The sequence below is a fragment of the Astyanax mexicanus genome, unplaced genomic scaffold, assembly GCF_023375975.1.
Source record: "Astyanax mexicanus isolate ESR-SI-001 unplaced genomic scaffold, AstMex3_surface scaffold_32, whole genome shotgun sequence".
Lineage (NCBI taxonomy): Eukaryota > Metazoa > Chordata > Actinopteri > Characiformes > Acestrorhamphidae > Astyanax > Astyanax mexicanus.
In genome coordinates this window covers 3670596-3683020 of record NW_026040042.1, presented here as the reverse complement: position 1 = coordinate 3683020, position 12425 = coordinate 3670596, and the positions used below count along the sequence as shown (strand labels likewise).

The 12425-nt window shown below is 37.4% G+C and overlaps 1 protein-coding gene across 1 annotated transcript; it reads left to right on the top strand.

The window, feature by feature from the left end:
* Positions 1–2752: 2752 nt before the first annotated feature.
* LOC125789893 (NLR family CARD domain-containing protein 3-like) lies at positions 2753–4728 on the top strand. The gene is made up of 2 exons (XM_049472976.1): positions 2753–2789; positions 2948–4728. The coding sequence occupies exons 1-2, from the start codon at positions 2753–2755 to the stop codon at positions 4726–4728; spliced, it is 1818 nt and encodes a 605-aa protein (XP_049328933.1).
* The last annotated feature ends 7697 nt before the right edge of the window (positions 4729–12425 follow it).

Sequence of the window (12425 nt, the reverse complement as noted above, 5' to 3'; positions counted from 1 at the left end):
TTATGTTGTTCCAATACACACAAAGGAAGTAAACATGTGTATAACAAAACATGTGTAATTGCAATAATTTTCTGGGAGAAAATCAGGGGTGCCAACACTTTCGGCCATGACTGTCTTTCTTGGTGTAATCATTGATCAAAAATTATGCTGTAAACAACACATAAATAATGTGAAAAATTAAAATCTAAAAATTTGTGTAATATTATATAAAACTAAAGATATATTGAATCAAAATTAACTTTATATACTGTATTGTTTCTTCATTGTTCCATACATGAGCTATTGTGTGGAGCAGTGGGGAAACACATATAAAACCAACACTAAACCTTTAAATCTTCATATTACAAAAGAAAGCTATAAGAATTATAAGTAAAAAAAAAACATACTATGAACCAACCAACAAATTATTAATAAATCTACATATTTTAAAATTCAGTGATATAATCAACCTTCAAACTGCACTGTTAATGTAAAAAGCACAAAATCATTTATTTAGCCTTATACATGTATATATATATAATTTTTTTTCTTCTTTTTCTTGATTCTTCTGTGTTTTAATTTACGTTTGAATCTGTTTCTTATTGTATTGTTTTGTTGCTGCTGGATGCCTAAATATCCTTCCTGATAAATAAGCGACCCACCGACCGACCGACCTACCATTTACTTCCTATCTGCATCCAGAAGCTGTTTGAAATTAAAGAGAGTAAATATGAACTTAGAGGAGTAGGTGTGTGTTTAAAAAAAACAAAATTAATAACTGAATTAAAAAATAGATGTATATCTGTTAAAGGGGTTCGGTTATGGAATAAATGTGTAAAAGATTTAAGAATGTGTAAATTTGTAAATTTAAAAGAATGTTTAAAGATAAGATGATAAGCTCTTATAAATATGAGGAATTAACTACTATTAATGATGGGAGGCTCTGATATGTTGATTAACATTAACATACTCCTGTATTATTTATGTGTATGATTTGACTATATAAGATGACAATAAGATTTAAAAAGGGCAGTAAAAATAAGCATTAGCTTCAGACTACACCTTTTCGGTCATTATCAGGTTTGAAACTGAGAATTTTTAAGTACTAATTATCATTATTAATGATTATTATTAACATTAAACATCCATGACCTTCGACCCCTCAGGCGGCACTGCATTATAAACTGACATCATTCTGGAAGGGATATTAATCACCACACGGGCTCAGAAACACTTCAGAAAACCATTAGTTAAACTTCCTGAACTAAAACTTCCACACATAGGGTCCTCAGTTCCCGAGCGCTTATTGAGTTTTTAAAGGGAAGGTGATTTAACACAGTGGTAAAAACCATCCCAACTTCTTTAGAATGTGTTGTAGACGATCAGATTCAACATGAGTGAATATCTGCAAAAAACAGTAAAGTTTATCTTCTGCTGATCTCAGGTAAGAATGACGTGACTCTGGAGAATAAGATGAAAAGACACTTCTATGTTTTCTCTGAATTCTACAACTGTAACTTCTATACTAAAACACACTTTAGAGAAAACAATTCTACTAATACAAATTCTAACAAATAGAATCAGTCTGTGTGTGGAGGTGTTTGGTTTTGTACACCTGTGGTAATGGAAGTGATTGGAACCTGAGTTTAATGATTTGATTGGGTGAATGAATACTTTGGGCAGTGTAGTGTATAATCATCACTCTGACTGAGCTCTAGAGATCCTGTGTGCAGATGGGAGAAACTTTCAGCAGATAAACCATCACTGCAGCTCTCCAGCTATCTGATCTTTATGGAGGAAACAAAAACCTCACCTCTGTAAAAAACACATCTGGATTTTACAAAAAAACACCAGACTGTGAGAAACATGATTCTCTGATCTGATAAAATCTAGAATTAACTTTTTGGTGAGCGTGAAGGTTGGTGGAGTGTCGCAGTGGTGGTTGATCTTCTGGAACTTTCTTTCTGTAGATATATTCACAATCACCATTTAGTAACATATGTTAATGTTATGTTTTCTGACAGAGTCCAGAAGGAGACTCCAGAAATCAGCAGGAGAAATATGGACTCCATATTAAAGGTGTGTAGGTGTGACTAATGCCAGAGCACATGTGAACACTGTAAAATGTGATTTAAACTTTAAATATGAAGTTATGTGCTAGAAAATAGATGTTTAATAATCATTACTTACTCTTTCTAAGTTGAATTGCAGAGGTTTATTTAACATACTCAATAAATTACAGAAAAAGTACAACAGTAAATGTGTTTATAGATTTAGTGAGATTGAGTTTGTAATTGTGATTTACATAATGAATAAGTCACACATTTATTTATGATGACCATTTATTAGTGGTCAGTGCAGAAATCCAGATTATTCCAAAGATTTTACTTCAATATAAATGCAGTTAAAGCTCTAGTCACATATATCAAATTATGTTTTCGTGTTGTTCTATTAAATATTATGTTCTGTTACTTTCTGAGAAAGCTCTAACTGCTAGAAGGGCTAGAAATAATATTAAAGAAATTTTGAGTTTTTCAAATGATTTTATAAAACTATTATCTGTTCTTGTTTTACTGCCATTTCTTACCATGTGTTTAATCAGGAGCTGGAGCACAAAGTCATCTCTCTGGTAAAGAATCAGCTGGAGAGGTTTGTGAAGCTCCTGAAGAATCTGGATTACCCAGCATGCTCTGGGAGAGAGGAGGAGGATGAGGAGGATCAGAGTGGTGTCAGAGAGGGAGCGCTGAAGATCACACTGCACGTCCTGAGAAACATGAACCAGACAGACCTCGCTAAGAAACTGCAGACCAGTAAGTGATTAGATCATTTACATAATACTTTATATGTGCATGAATTACACTAGTTTCATTTTTTTATTTTTGTAAACAGCCTTTAGTGACAGCACAATTTTATTATATATTTAATACTTCACCATATTAAATGATATTGCTTTTTCTATTTCGATTAGAACTGGCTCCGTCCTGTCATCGAAAGCTGAAATCTACTCTAAAGGAGAAATTTCAGAAAATTAATGAAGGAATCTCAAATGCTGGAACCTCAACCCTTCTGAATGAGATCTACACAGATCTGTACATCACAGAGGGAGGGAGTGGAGAGGTCAATAATGAACATGAGGTCAGACAGATTGAAGCAGCATCCAGGAGACCAGCAACACAGGAGACACCCATCAAATGTAACGACCTCTTTAAAGACCAGTCCATCAGAACTGTGCTGACTAAAGGAGTTGCTGGAATTGGAAAAACAGTCTCTGTGCAGAAGTTCATTCTGGACTGGACTGAAGGAAAAGCCAATCAGGATGTTCTCTTCATATTTCCACTTCCTTTTAGAGAGCTGAATCTCATGAAGACTGAAAAAATCAGTCTGGTGGATCTTCTTTATCAGTTTTTCAAAGACACAAAGGATTTAAAAAAGAGAGATTATCATCGTTACAAAGTCATGTTCATCTTTGATGGTCTGGATGAATGTCGACTTCCTCTAGATTTCCAGAACAATAAGAGAGTATCTGATGTAACACAGTCAGCCTCAGTGGATGTGCTGCTGACAAACCTCATCCAGGGGAACCTGCTTCCCTCTGCTCTCCTATGGATAACTACTCGACCAGCAGCAGCCAATCAGATCCCTCCTGACTGTATTGACCAGGTAACAGAGGTACGAGGGTTCAGTGACCCTCAGAAAGAGGAATACTTCAGGAAAAGGATCAAAGATCAGAGCCTTGCTGAAAGAATCATTACACACATGAAGTCCTCCAGAAGCCTCTACATCATGTGCCACATCCCAGTCTTCTGCTGGATCTCAGCCACTGTTCTAGAGAGGATGTTGGGTGAAGCAGAGGGAGGAGAGATCCCCAAGACTCTGACTCAAATGTTCACACACTTCCTTATCTTTCAGATCAAACACCGCAGCCAGAAGTACCAAAGAAAAAGTGATGTTGATCTTGACCAGACTAGAAAGATTATTCTGGCTCTGGGAAAACTGGCTTTCCAACAGCTGGAGAAAGGAAACCTGATCTTCTATGAGGAAGATCTGAGAGAGTGCAGCATTGATGTCAGAGAAGTGTCTGTGTACTCAGGAGTGTGCACCCAGATCTTCAGACAGGAGTTTGGACTTCACCTGGGGAAGGTTTTCAGCTTTGTGCATCTGAGTGTTCAGGAGTTTCTGGCTGCTTTATATGTGTTTCTGTCCTTCATCTCCAACAACAGAAATGAGCTGCAACAGAAACACAGTGGATTATTTGGTTTCTCCAAAAAAGGAACAATGTCTGATTTCCTGAAGAGAGCCGTGGACAAGGCCTTACAGAGTGAGAACGGACACCTGGACCTTTTCCTCCGATTCCTTCTGGGTCTCTCACTGGAGTCCAATCAGACTCTCTTACGAGGTCTTCTGATACAGACCGAGAACATCTCTCACAGTAAAGAGGAAGTAGTGGAGTACATCAAGCAGAAGATCAGGGAGAATCCCTCTCCAGAGAAAACTATCAGTCTGTTCCACTGTCTGAATGAACTGAATGATCATTCTCTAGTGCAGGAAGTCCAGAAATACCTGAACAGAGGAGGTTCCGGTGATTTCAGTGGGGTTACTCTCTCTCCTGATCAGTGGTCAGCTGTGGCGTTTGTGATGCTGAATTCAGAAGAGGAGCTGGATGAGTTTGACCTGAGTAAATTTCAGAGATCAGAAGAATGTCTTCTGAGGATGCTACCAGTGGTGAAAGTATCCAGAAAGATTGTGTGAGTATTTTCATTATTCAGTGTTTAATATGTGCTGTTTTATATTTTGTAGTACATATTAGTCTGTCCTGTTATTGATGATTTTTTTAAAAAATTAAACATATCAATCAGGGGTGCGTTTCTCGAAAGTGATCACTCTTAACGATTAACAAATTACTAGTGCAGAACCTGAGAAATGAACAAGCCAGTTCTATGAGTATTTCTTAAAGAGCATTGCAAACCAAAATGTACACTGAATCAGTTTAATGCACTAAAACTCTTTTTGTGCACTTAAGGTGTAATGTATACAAAATGAGGTGTTCAAATTTAGGGTTAGTGAGCATTAAAGTTGCCACAACATTGCAGAAAAAAAGATTAGCAACTGTGAAACAGTTAAGTCTACTGTTTCACACAAATAAGCTTTTCACTTTTCCAATGAAAAAACCTCTCTGGGATGTAAAGAATGTGAAATTTTATACTTATGTTCAGTATAGTTTTTTATCTCTGAGGATGTTTCTCTTTCTCTCTGCAGGCTGTGTGACTGCAGTATTACAGAGAAAGGCTGTGCTGTTTTCTGCTCTGAAATCAAACCCCTCCCACATGAAAGAGCTGAATCTGAACTACAGTAAACTAGGGGATTCAGGAGTGAAGCTGCTCTCTTAAATACTGTTGGATCCACTCTGTAAACTGGAGAAACTACAGTGAGTTTTGTTGCGTTTGATTTTCTTAATTCTTTGCATTTCAGCATTGCTTGTGTTGAGTTATAATATGATGTTTTCTTCTCTCTACAGGCTGAAATTCTGCAGTATTACAGAGAAACACTGTGCTGATCTGGTTTCAGCTCTGAAATCAAACCCTTAGGACTACGAGAGCTGAATTTGAGCTACAATAAACTAGGAGTGAAGTTTATCTCTGGTTTACTAGAAGATTCACGTTGTAAACTGGAGAAACTACAGTGAGTACTACCCTGCAACCTAACATGAAGTAATATTCATTAGAATCTGCTCTTGATTACCATCTTTCATTGCTTCAAACATGCATTATACAAGTTTGTTCACTGAACTAATATATTATTGTCACTGTACAAGTACATATAGGGTCAGTGTATGGTTTCCTGACAAGTCCCTGGCAAAGATAAATGAGCTAAATTTGCTTTGTTCCAGAGGGAACATGTGAGGAAATTGATGATGTTTTAGTATATTTATATGTTGAATTTCAGAATTTGACACCTCTATAAATGTCATAACTATTTTGGTGATTCTAGTACTGTTTGGAAGCCTGAACTAATTCAGAGCAGGAAACAGCCAGTAGTAAGTAAATAAAAGTAATATATTATACTGTACAAATATTGTGACATTTAGTATTAATTTTCAGCTCTTTAGTAGCAGGGAATAGGAAAGACACAGCACTAAACCTTACTCTACACTTATTGTTACAGCAGCAATGGGTGATTTATACTTACTAACATTTAAAGCAGCAATCCTTAAGAATATTTTCTTGTAAACTGAATGGGGAGAGGACAAAATATTGTAATAAATGACATCAGTGTGCTTCTCTGACCAACACTGAATGGTCACATTGGTCTGGTAGGTTTTCTGGGTGTTTTTTCTAGACATGACCAGTGCTAAGTTGTATATTAGTATATTAATATATTAATCCTACCACCTAAAAAGAAATCTAACAGCATCACAAACATATGTATCAGACAAGAGTGGAATAAACCTTTTATACTGCTACAATTTTAAATACTGTTCAATTATCTGATTAACCTTAGTGTCTAAACATGCTCTGTGTAACACAGTATAAGTTAAATGTGTGTTAAGCTGTCAGTGAGATTTATCCTTCTCTCTACAGGCTGGAATTCTGCAGTATTACAGGAGAAGACTGTGCTGCTCTGGTTTCAGCTCTGAAATCGAACCCCTCCCACCTGAGAGAGCTGAATCTGAACTACAATAAACCAGGAGAGTCAGGAGTGAAGCTGCTCACTGATCTACTGAAGGATCCTCACTTTAAACTGGAGAAACTACAGTGAGTTACCGATTTCCTATAACTTTTACAGAAACATCATGGACAGTAAAAGTAGATTAAACCAGTTAAAAATACAATTTTCTCTCCAAAGGATCCGTGACTCTTCACAATTATGTGAACTAAATTTAAACAAGAAAGGAATAGGAGATTCAGGAGTGAAGCTGCTCTCTGATCTACTGAAGGATCCTCACTGTAACCTGGAGAAACTAGAGTGAGTACTGAACTACACACCTGTGCACACACACCGGCAGTCACTGTGTAATATCAGTATAATACACAGATTATAATTCCAGTTAACATGTAATAATTAATAAATCTGAAACAGAACTTAGCCACAGTGGAGAGTGTTGTATCCATACAATAATATATTATAATAAGAATTTGTATACAGCCATTATAATTTTATTTTGAGTGTCACTGTTTAAATGAGGTGAGGAGTTTAGTTTCAACATTTTACCCAAAACACAGCAGGATTTTTTCTGGTTTAAACTGAAGTGGAAGGGCTTAGGTCATGTAAACATTACAACACACTTTACTAATTTAATCTAAACACAATAAAATTCTTACAAATATAATATAATAAAATTTAATTACTAAAAAAAAAAAAATAAAAAAAAACCTGTATAAAAAAATAAGTTATTGCACCTCTAAATTATATCATTACTGTTCCTTAAATTGAACCATATAATAATAATAATAATAATAATAATAATAATAATAATAATAATAATAATAATAATAATGAGGGAGGAGTTATAGAGAAGGAAAGACCTGTGGCGCTCTGTGCATTTTGGCAGAATGAGTCTTGCACTAAAAGTGCTCCTGTGGCTCACAACTGTGCCCTAGAGCCATTGGGAGAAATTGTCCATTATGTCCTGCTGTTTAACCAGCATCCTCCTCTCTGACACTGCCCTCAGCGAGTCCAGCTCCACACCCACCACATCACCAGCTTTACAGATCAGTTTGTTGAGTCAGCTGCTGCCCCAGTATAGAGGATAGCCCTCGCCACCACAGACTAATAAAATATCCTGAGAATAGTCCAGCAGATACTAAAGGATCTCTCAGATCCTGTCTCTATCTGACCAGCTCTGAGCCTTTCAACAACTATCAGCGAGAAAACCAACTTGAAAAAACAGCTAAAATCTGCTTGTTTCCACAAATAAAATACCAATTTAAAACTCATAGCAGCACATGTGCACTAAAAATACAATTCTGATATATATTTCTGTAGGCTATTAGAACCATGTCAGTAAAGAATGTTCTCTGTGTAAACATGTTATCATTTCAGATCTATGAAAAGTACATGCATATCTGTGAATGAGTGTGAGCGTCAGATGAATAAATGGATTATGTCTGAACAATTGCTGAAAAGAGTCACTCAAAAATTATCCGAAAACAAATAATCCGATAATAAAGAAATCTGAATCAGTTACAAAAAACAATAAAAGAGGCAGGTGTGTGTTTGTGTGTGTGTGTGTGTGTGTATTTGTTAGGTAGGACTTTGTCGGTTTGTATATTTATGCATAGGCAATTTTTTTATTTGTAATGAAGCAAGAAAAAAGTTCACTTCAACACCTACCAAATTATTATTATAATTATAATTATTATTATAATAATTATTATTATTATTATTATTATTATTATTATTATTATTATTATTATTATTAATAATAATAATAATAATATTATGACATTGATGATGAATCACTGAAAATGATCTGTAAACCAGAATTATTTTGTGTGTAGATGATATGTATGCTGTATGTATGCATGTGCAAAATTTTAAACGTTTCTTAAATATGTAAAACATCTTCAGCTTTACTCACTTTATTTACTGAATAATTCTATGAAATTTCTACATGAACTGTTCTACACAATAGTAGGGCTGGACCAGAATATTCGGGTTTTCGGACATTCGCTCGTTGAGTAGGTATTCATTTTTTTTTTTTTTTGGTATCCTTATATACGCAACATCACCGCTAATCAGTTAGGAGGTGGGAGGCAGTGAGCGGCAGAGCGGTGGAGGGGCGTCGCAGTGCTCCTAGCCAACGGAGGAGAGATATTTGCATGCTGTTTGCATGTATGAATATTCATGAGCAAAGCTGGAATCCGGTCATTTTGGACACACCCCTAAAACAGTCCATTAAAAAAGAGCTATACAGAGACACCTGAGCACTTTTTTTTTTACAAAAACGGCTCACATGTCATTCATTCATACTAGAGACCACAACTAGACATTTTAAAATGAAAGAAAAAACGACGGAAGGTGAGCTTTAACTAACTGTGCCTAATAAAAACAGAAAAAAGATCAAAAATAAACTCAACAGAAGAGTAGAACAATAAATTAATATTACAAAAAACCTGCAAATATCTGTCTCTAAATAAACTGTGTCTGGACAAGTAAGAAAAGCTATGCGCTTTCTCAATGTTTTGTTCTGCTGAACTGAGTGCTGGTATCAGAAAGATAGATAGAAATTCCAAAATAGATAGATAGTCTTTATTGTCCACAACTGGAAATTTGTTTCCCTGTCAGTACATAGCTTCCGAAACATAGATACATGCATAAGTACGCTTAACACATACCCTTCACCCCATCCCCACCAACTTGCACCATCCCTATATACAACCCAGTACATAAATACATATATAATCACATACACATACACAGAGTGGATCAGGTCAACAACTCTGTTGGTGTCAGAGAGAACAGGGGGGGAAAGTATTCCACAGACGCTTGATTGACCAATCACCGCTGTGCACTTTCGTTTAGGATGGATATCGCGGAGGGCACAAAGCTTTTCCCAAAGCGTACCCATTTCCATACCAATGTCCTGTATCTACGCACTGATAGGAGCAGGATGAAAAAGGGGTTGAGAGGGTGGCTGGGATCATGTGCAATAATTTGTGCTCTGTTTCTAGTGAGTTTAGTCTTCGGATCTAATAGGTTGGGGGTTTGTAGGTCTATTATCTTGGATGCAGTGTGAGTGATGCGTATAAGTTTGTTCCTATTGGCAGCAGTTAACATGTTGAAAAAGCAAGGTAGACAGTAAAGGAGAATAGGCTGAACTATGGCAACAAAAAGTGCTTTGAGCTTACGGATGGCTGAAAGTCTTTGTTGGCTGCGTTTGTGAATCTCATTGGTGTGTTGTTCAAAGCTGAGTTTACTGTCCAGGGTGAGTCCAATATACTTGAAAAAGTCTACCATTTCTACTGTTTCACTGTTGATGCAGATGGGATTGTGAGTTGTGTGTATTTGTGATCTTGGATTGGTGATTACCAGTTCTTTAGTTTTACTGATATTGAGCTGAAGAAAGTTATCACTGCACCAGTGTGTACAGTGAGAAATGGAATCTTGATATGGTGAAATGGAGTTATTGTCATTAAGAAGTACAGCAGTGTCATCTGAGTATTTAAAATATGTTGTGATGGGTGTGGGACTTACACAGTGGTTGGTGTAGAGAGTAAAGAGGAAAGGGCTTAGGATGCATCCCTGCAGGGCACCAGTATTGATAGTGGTGAGTGGTGATACAATACCTATTTTGACAGCTTGTGGTCAGTCACAAAGGAAATTGTGAATCCAATGAACAGGGACATGCAGATGGTGAAGTTTGTTGATCATCAAGCGACACTGAATGGTATTGAAGGCAGAACTGAAATCTATGAAGAGAAGTCTGATGAAATTGCCACAGCATCCTCTGTTCCCCTCTTAACCTTTTAGGCAAACTGATTACAGTCCAGTTGTGAGCTAACAAATGGGAGAAGATTTCTGAGGATCAGTTTCTCCAAACATTTTATGATTATTGGTGTGAGTGCAACTGGGCGGTAGTGATTGAGCTCGGCGGGGCGGGGCTTCTTGGGTATTGGAATGATGGTAGACATCTTCCATAGAGCTGTTACTGTAGCAGTTCTGTATGATTCGGCCCCATCCGGCCCCGGAGCCTTGCCAGGCTTGCATCTCCTCAGCTGCTGACGCACTTCCTCAGCTGTAAAAGGGACCTGCTCGGCTAGCTCCTGAATGGAAATAGCCCCCAATATAGTTGTACATATGTCTGAATGGTCAGCTGTATATGTCCTTGGCAAAAGACTTAGGGTCTGATATTGCTTCTAATTTGTGTCTGTTGTTTTGTCCTGTGAGTGTTTTTATTTTTTCAAAGGCCTGTTTTGTGTTCATGGTGCTAAATTCTTGTTCTAATTTGTCTTTGTATTTGAGTTTGGCCTTGATGATGTCGTTTTTTATTTTCCTGTTAATATCTTTGAGTGTGGTCCAGTCCTGCCTCCAGAAAACCTCTCGTTTTCCCCTCATTCTAAGTTTTATATGTTTGGTGATTCAAAGTTTTGAGCTTGGAAATCTCTTAATGGTCTTTGTTGGTATGATAATGTCAACACAGAATTTAATGTAATCCGTATTGGCAGAGATTAGGGGTGTGCGAAATTGAAAAAAAAATCGATATCGATATTTTCTGTAATTTTGCCGATACCGATATTAAACGATATTTTGCATTATTTATAAATGTGTTTGTAAAAGCTTGTACTAGCTTGAACTAAAATTATATTAAAAAATTGTTTACACATCATATTAATGTAAACAATTTAAGGCAATTTATTTACGTGACACAAATAACAAAAAACATTTAAATTAACAGTGTAAATATCAGTGCAAATATGTGCAAGGCATGTGGCACACCTGATTTTCTTTGAAAAAATCTACACAAAGATAAATAACAAATCAACAATGGCTTTGTTACGAATGAAGATGGGATGGACGTAAGTGCAAATTATATATTTTATTTAAACAAACAAGATAAATCAAAACAAACAAAACGCGGGTAACGCAAAAAACAAGGCTTGGATGATATCAAACTAGAAACACAGACTAAGAAACTAAGACTAGGAAACATTCGGGCAGCAAGGATACATACTGGATACTGGATACAAAATACAAAGGATACAAAATACAAAATACAAAAGACTCGACACTGAACATTCAAACAGACGGGCTTAAATACATGAGGAGAGTGAGAAACACCTGGGCTAGGATGACGAGGGGTTACAGACAAGACACAGGTGAGAACACTAATAGCTAGGGCAGGGCTGGGGCGGAGCTAGGGTGGAGACAGGTACAAAAACAACAACACAAGCACATGGCTGGGAAACATGACAGGTAAACAGAGGGGCAGGAGCACAAGAGACAAAATAAGGCAGAAACAGAAGACAGACATGGGCTAAGGTGTAACATTACCCCCCCTCAACGGTGCCACTACCAGAGGCGCCGAGAGAGAGGGAACAGGGACTGGACAAAAGACTGGACAGGGGGCAGAGACTGAACAAACGACCTAACAGGGGACTGAGACTGGACAGGGGACAGAACAGGAGACGGAGACTGGACAGGGAACGGAGATCGGGCAGGGAACTTGACATGGGATGGAGACTGGAATGTAGACTGGGACGGGGACAGGACACATGGCTGAACAGGGGACTGGACAGGAGACAGAGACTGGACAGGGGACCGAACAGGAGACGGAGACTGGACAGGGGACCGAACAGGAGACGGAGATTGGGACTGGACAGGGGACGGAGATTGGGACTGGACAGGGGACCGAACACAGGGCTGGACAGGAGGCTGGACACGGGGCTGAGACTGGACAAAACTGGACAGGGGAACTGGAACAAATACATTTACAGGGACAGACACAA

Excerpts from the sequence above, each read along its gene's own strand:
- LOC125789893 (XM_049472976.1), top strand. The coding sequence starts at position 2,753 with ATGAACCAGACAGACCTCGCTAAGAAACTGCAGACCA. Across the intron at positions 2,790-2,947 it reads CGCTAAGAAACTGCAGACCA|AACTGGCTCCGTCCTGTCAT; the intron begins GTAAGTGATTAG and ends TATTTCGATTAG.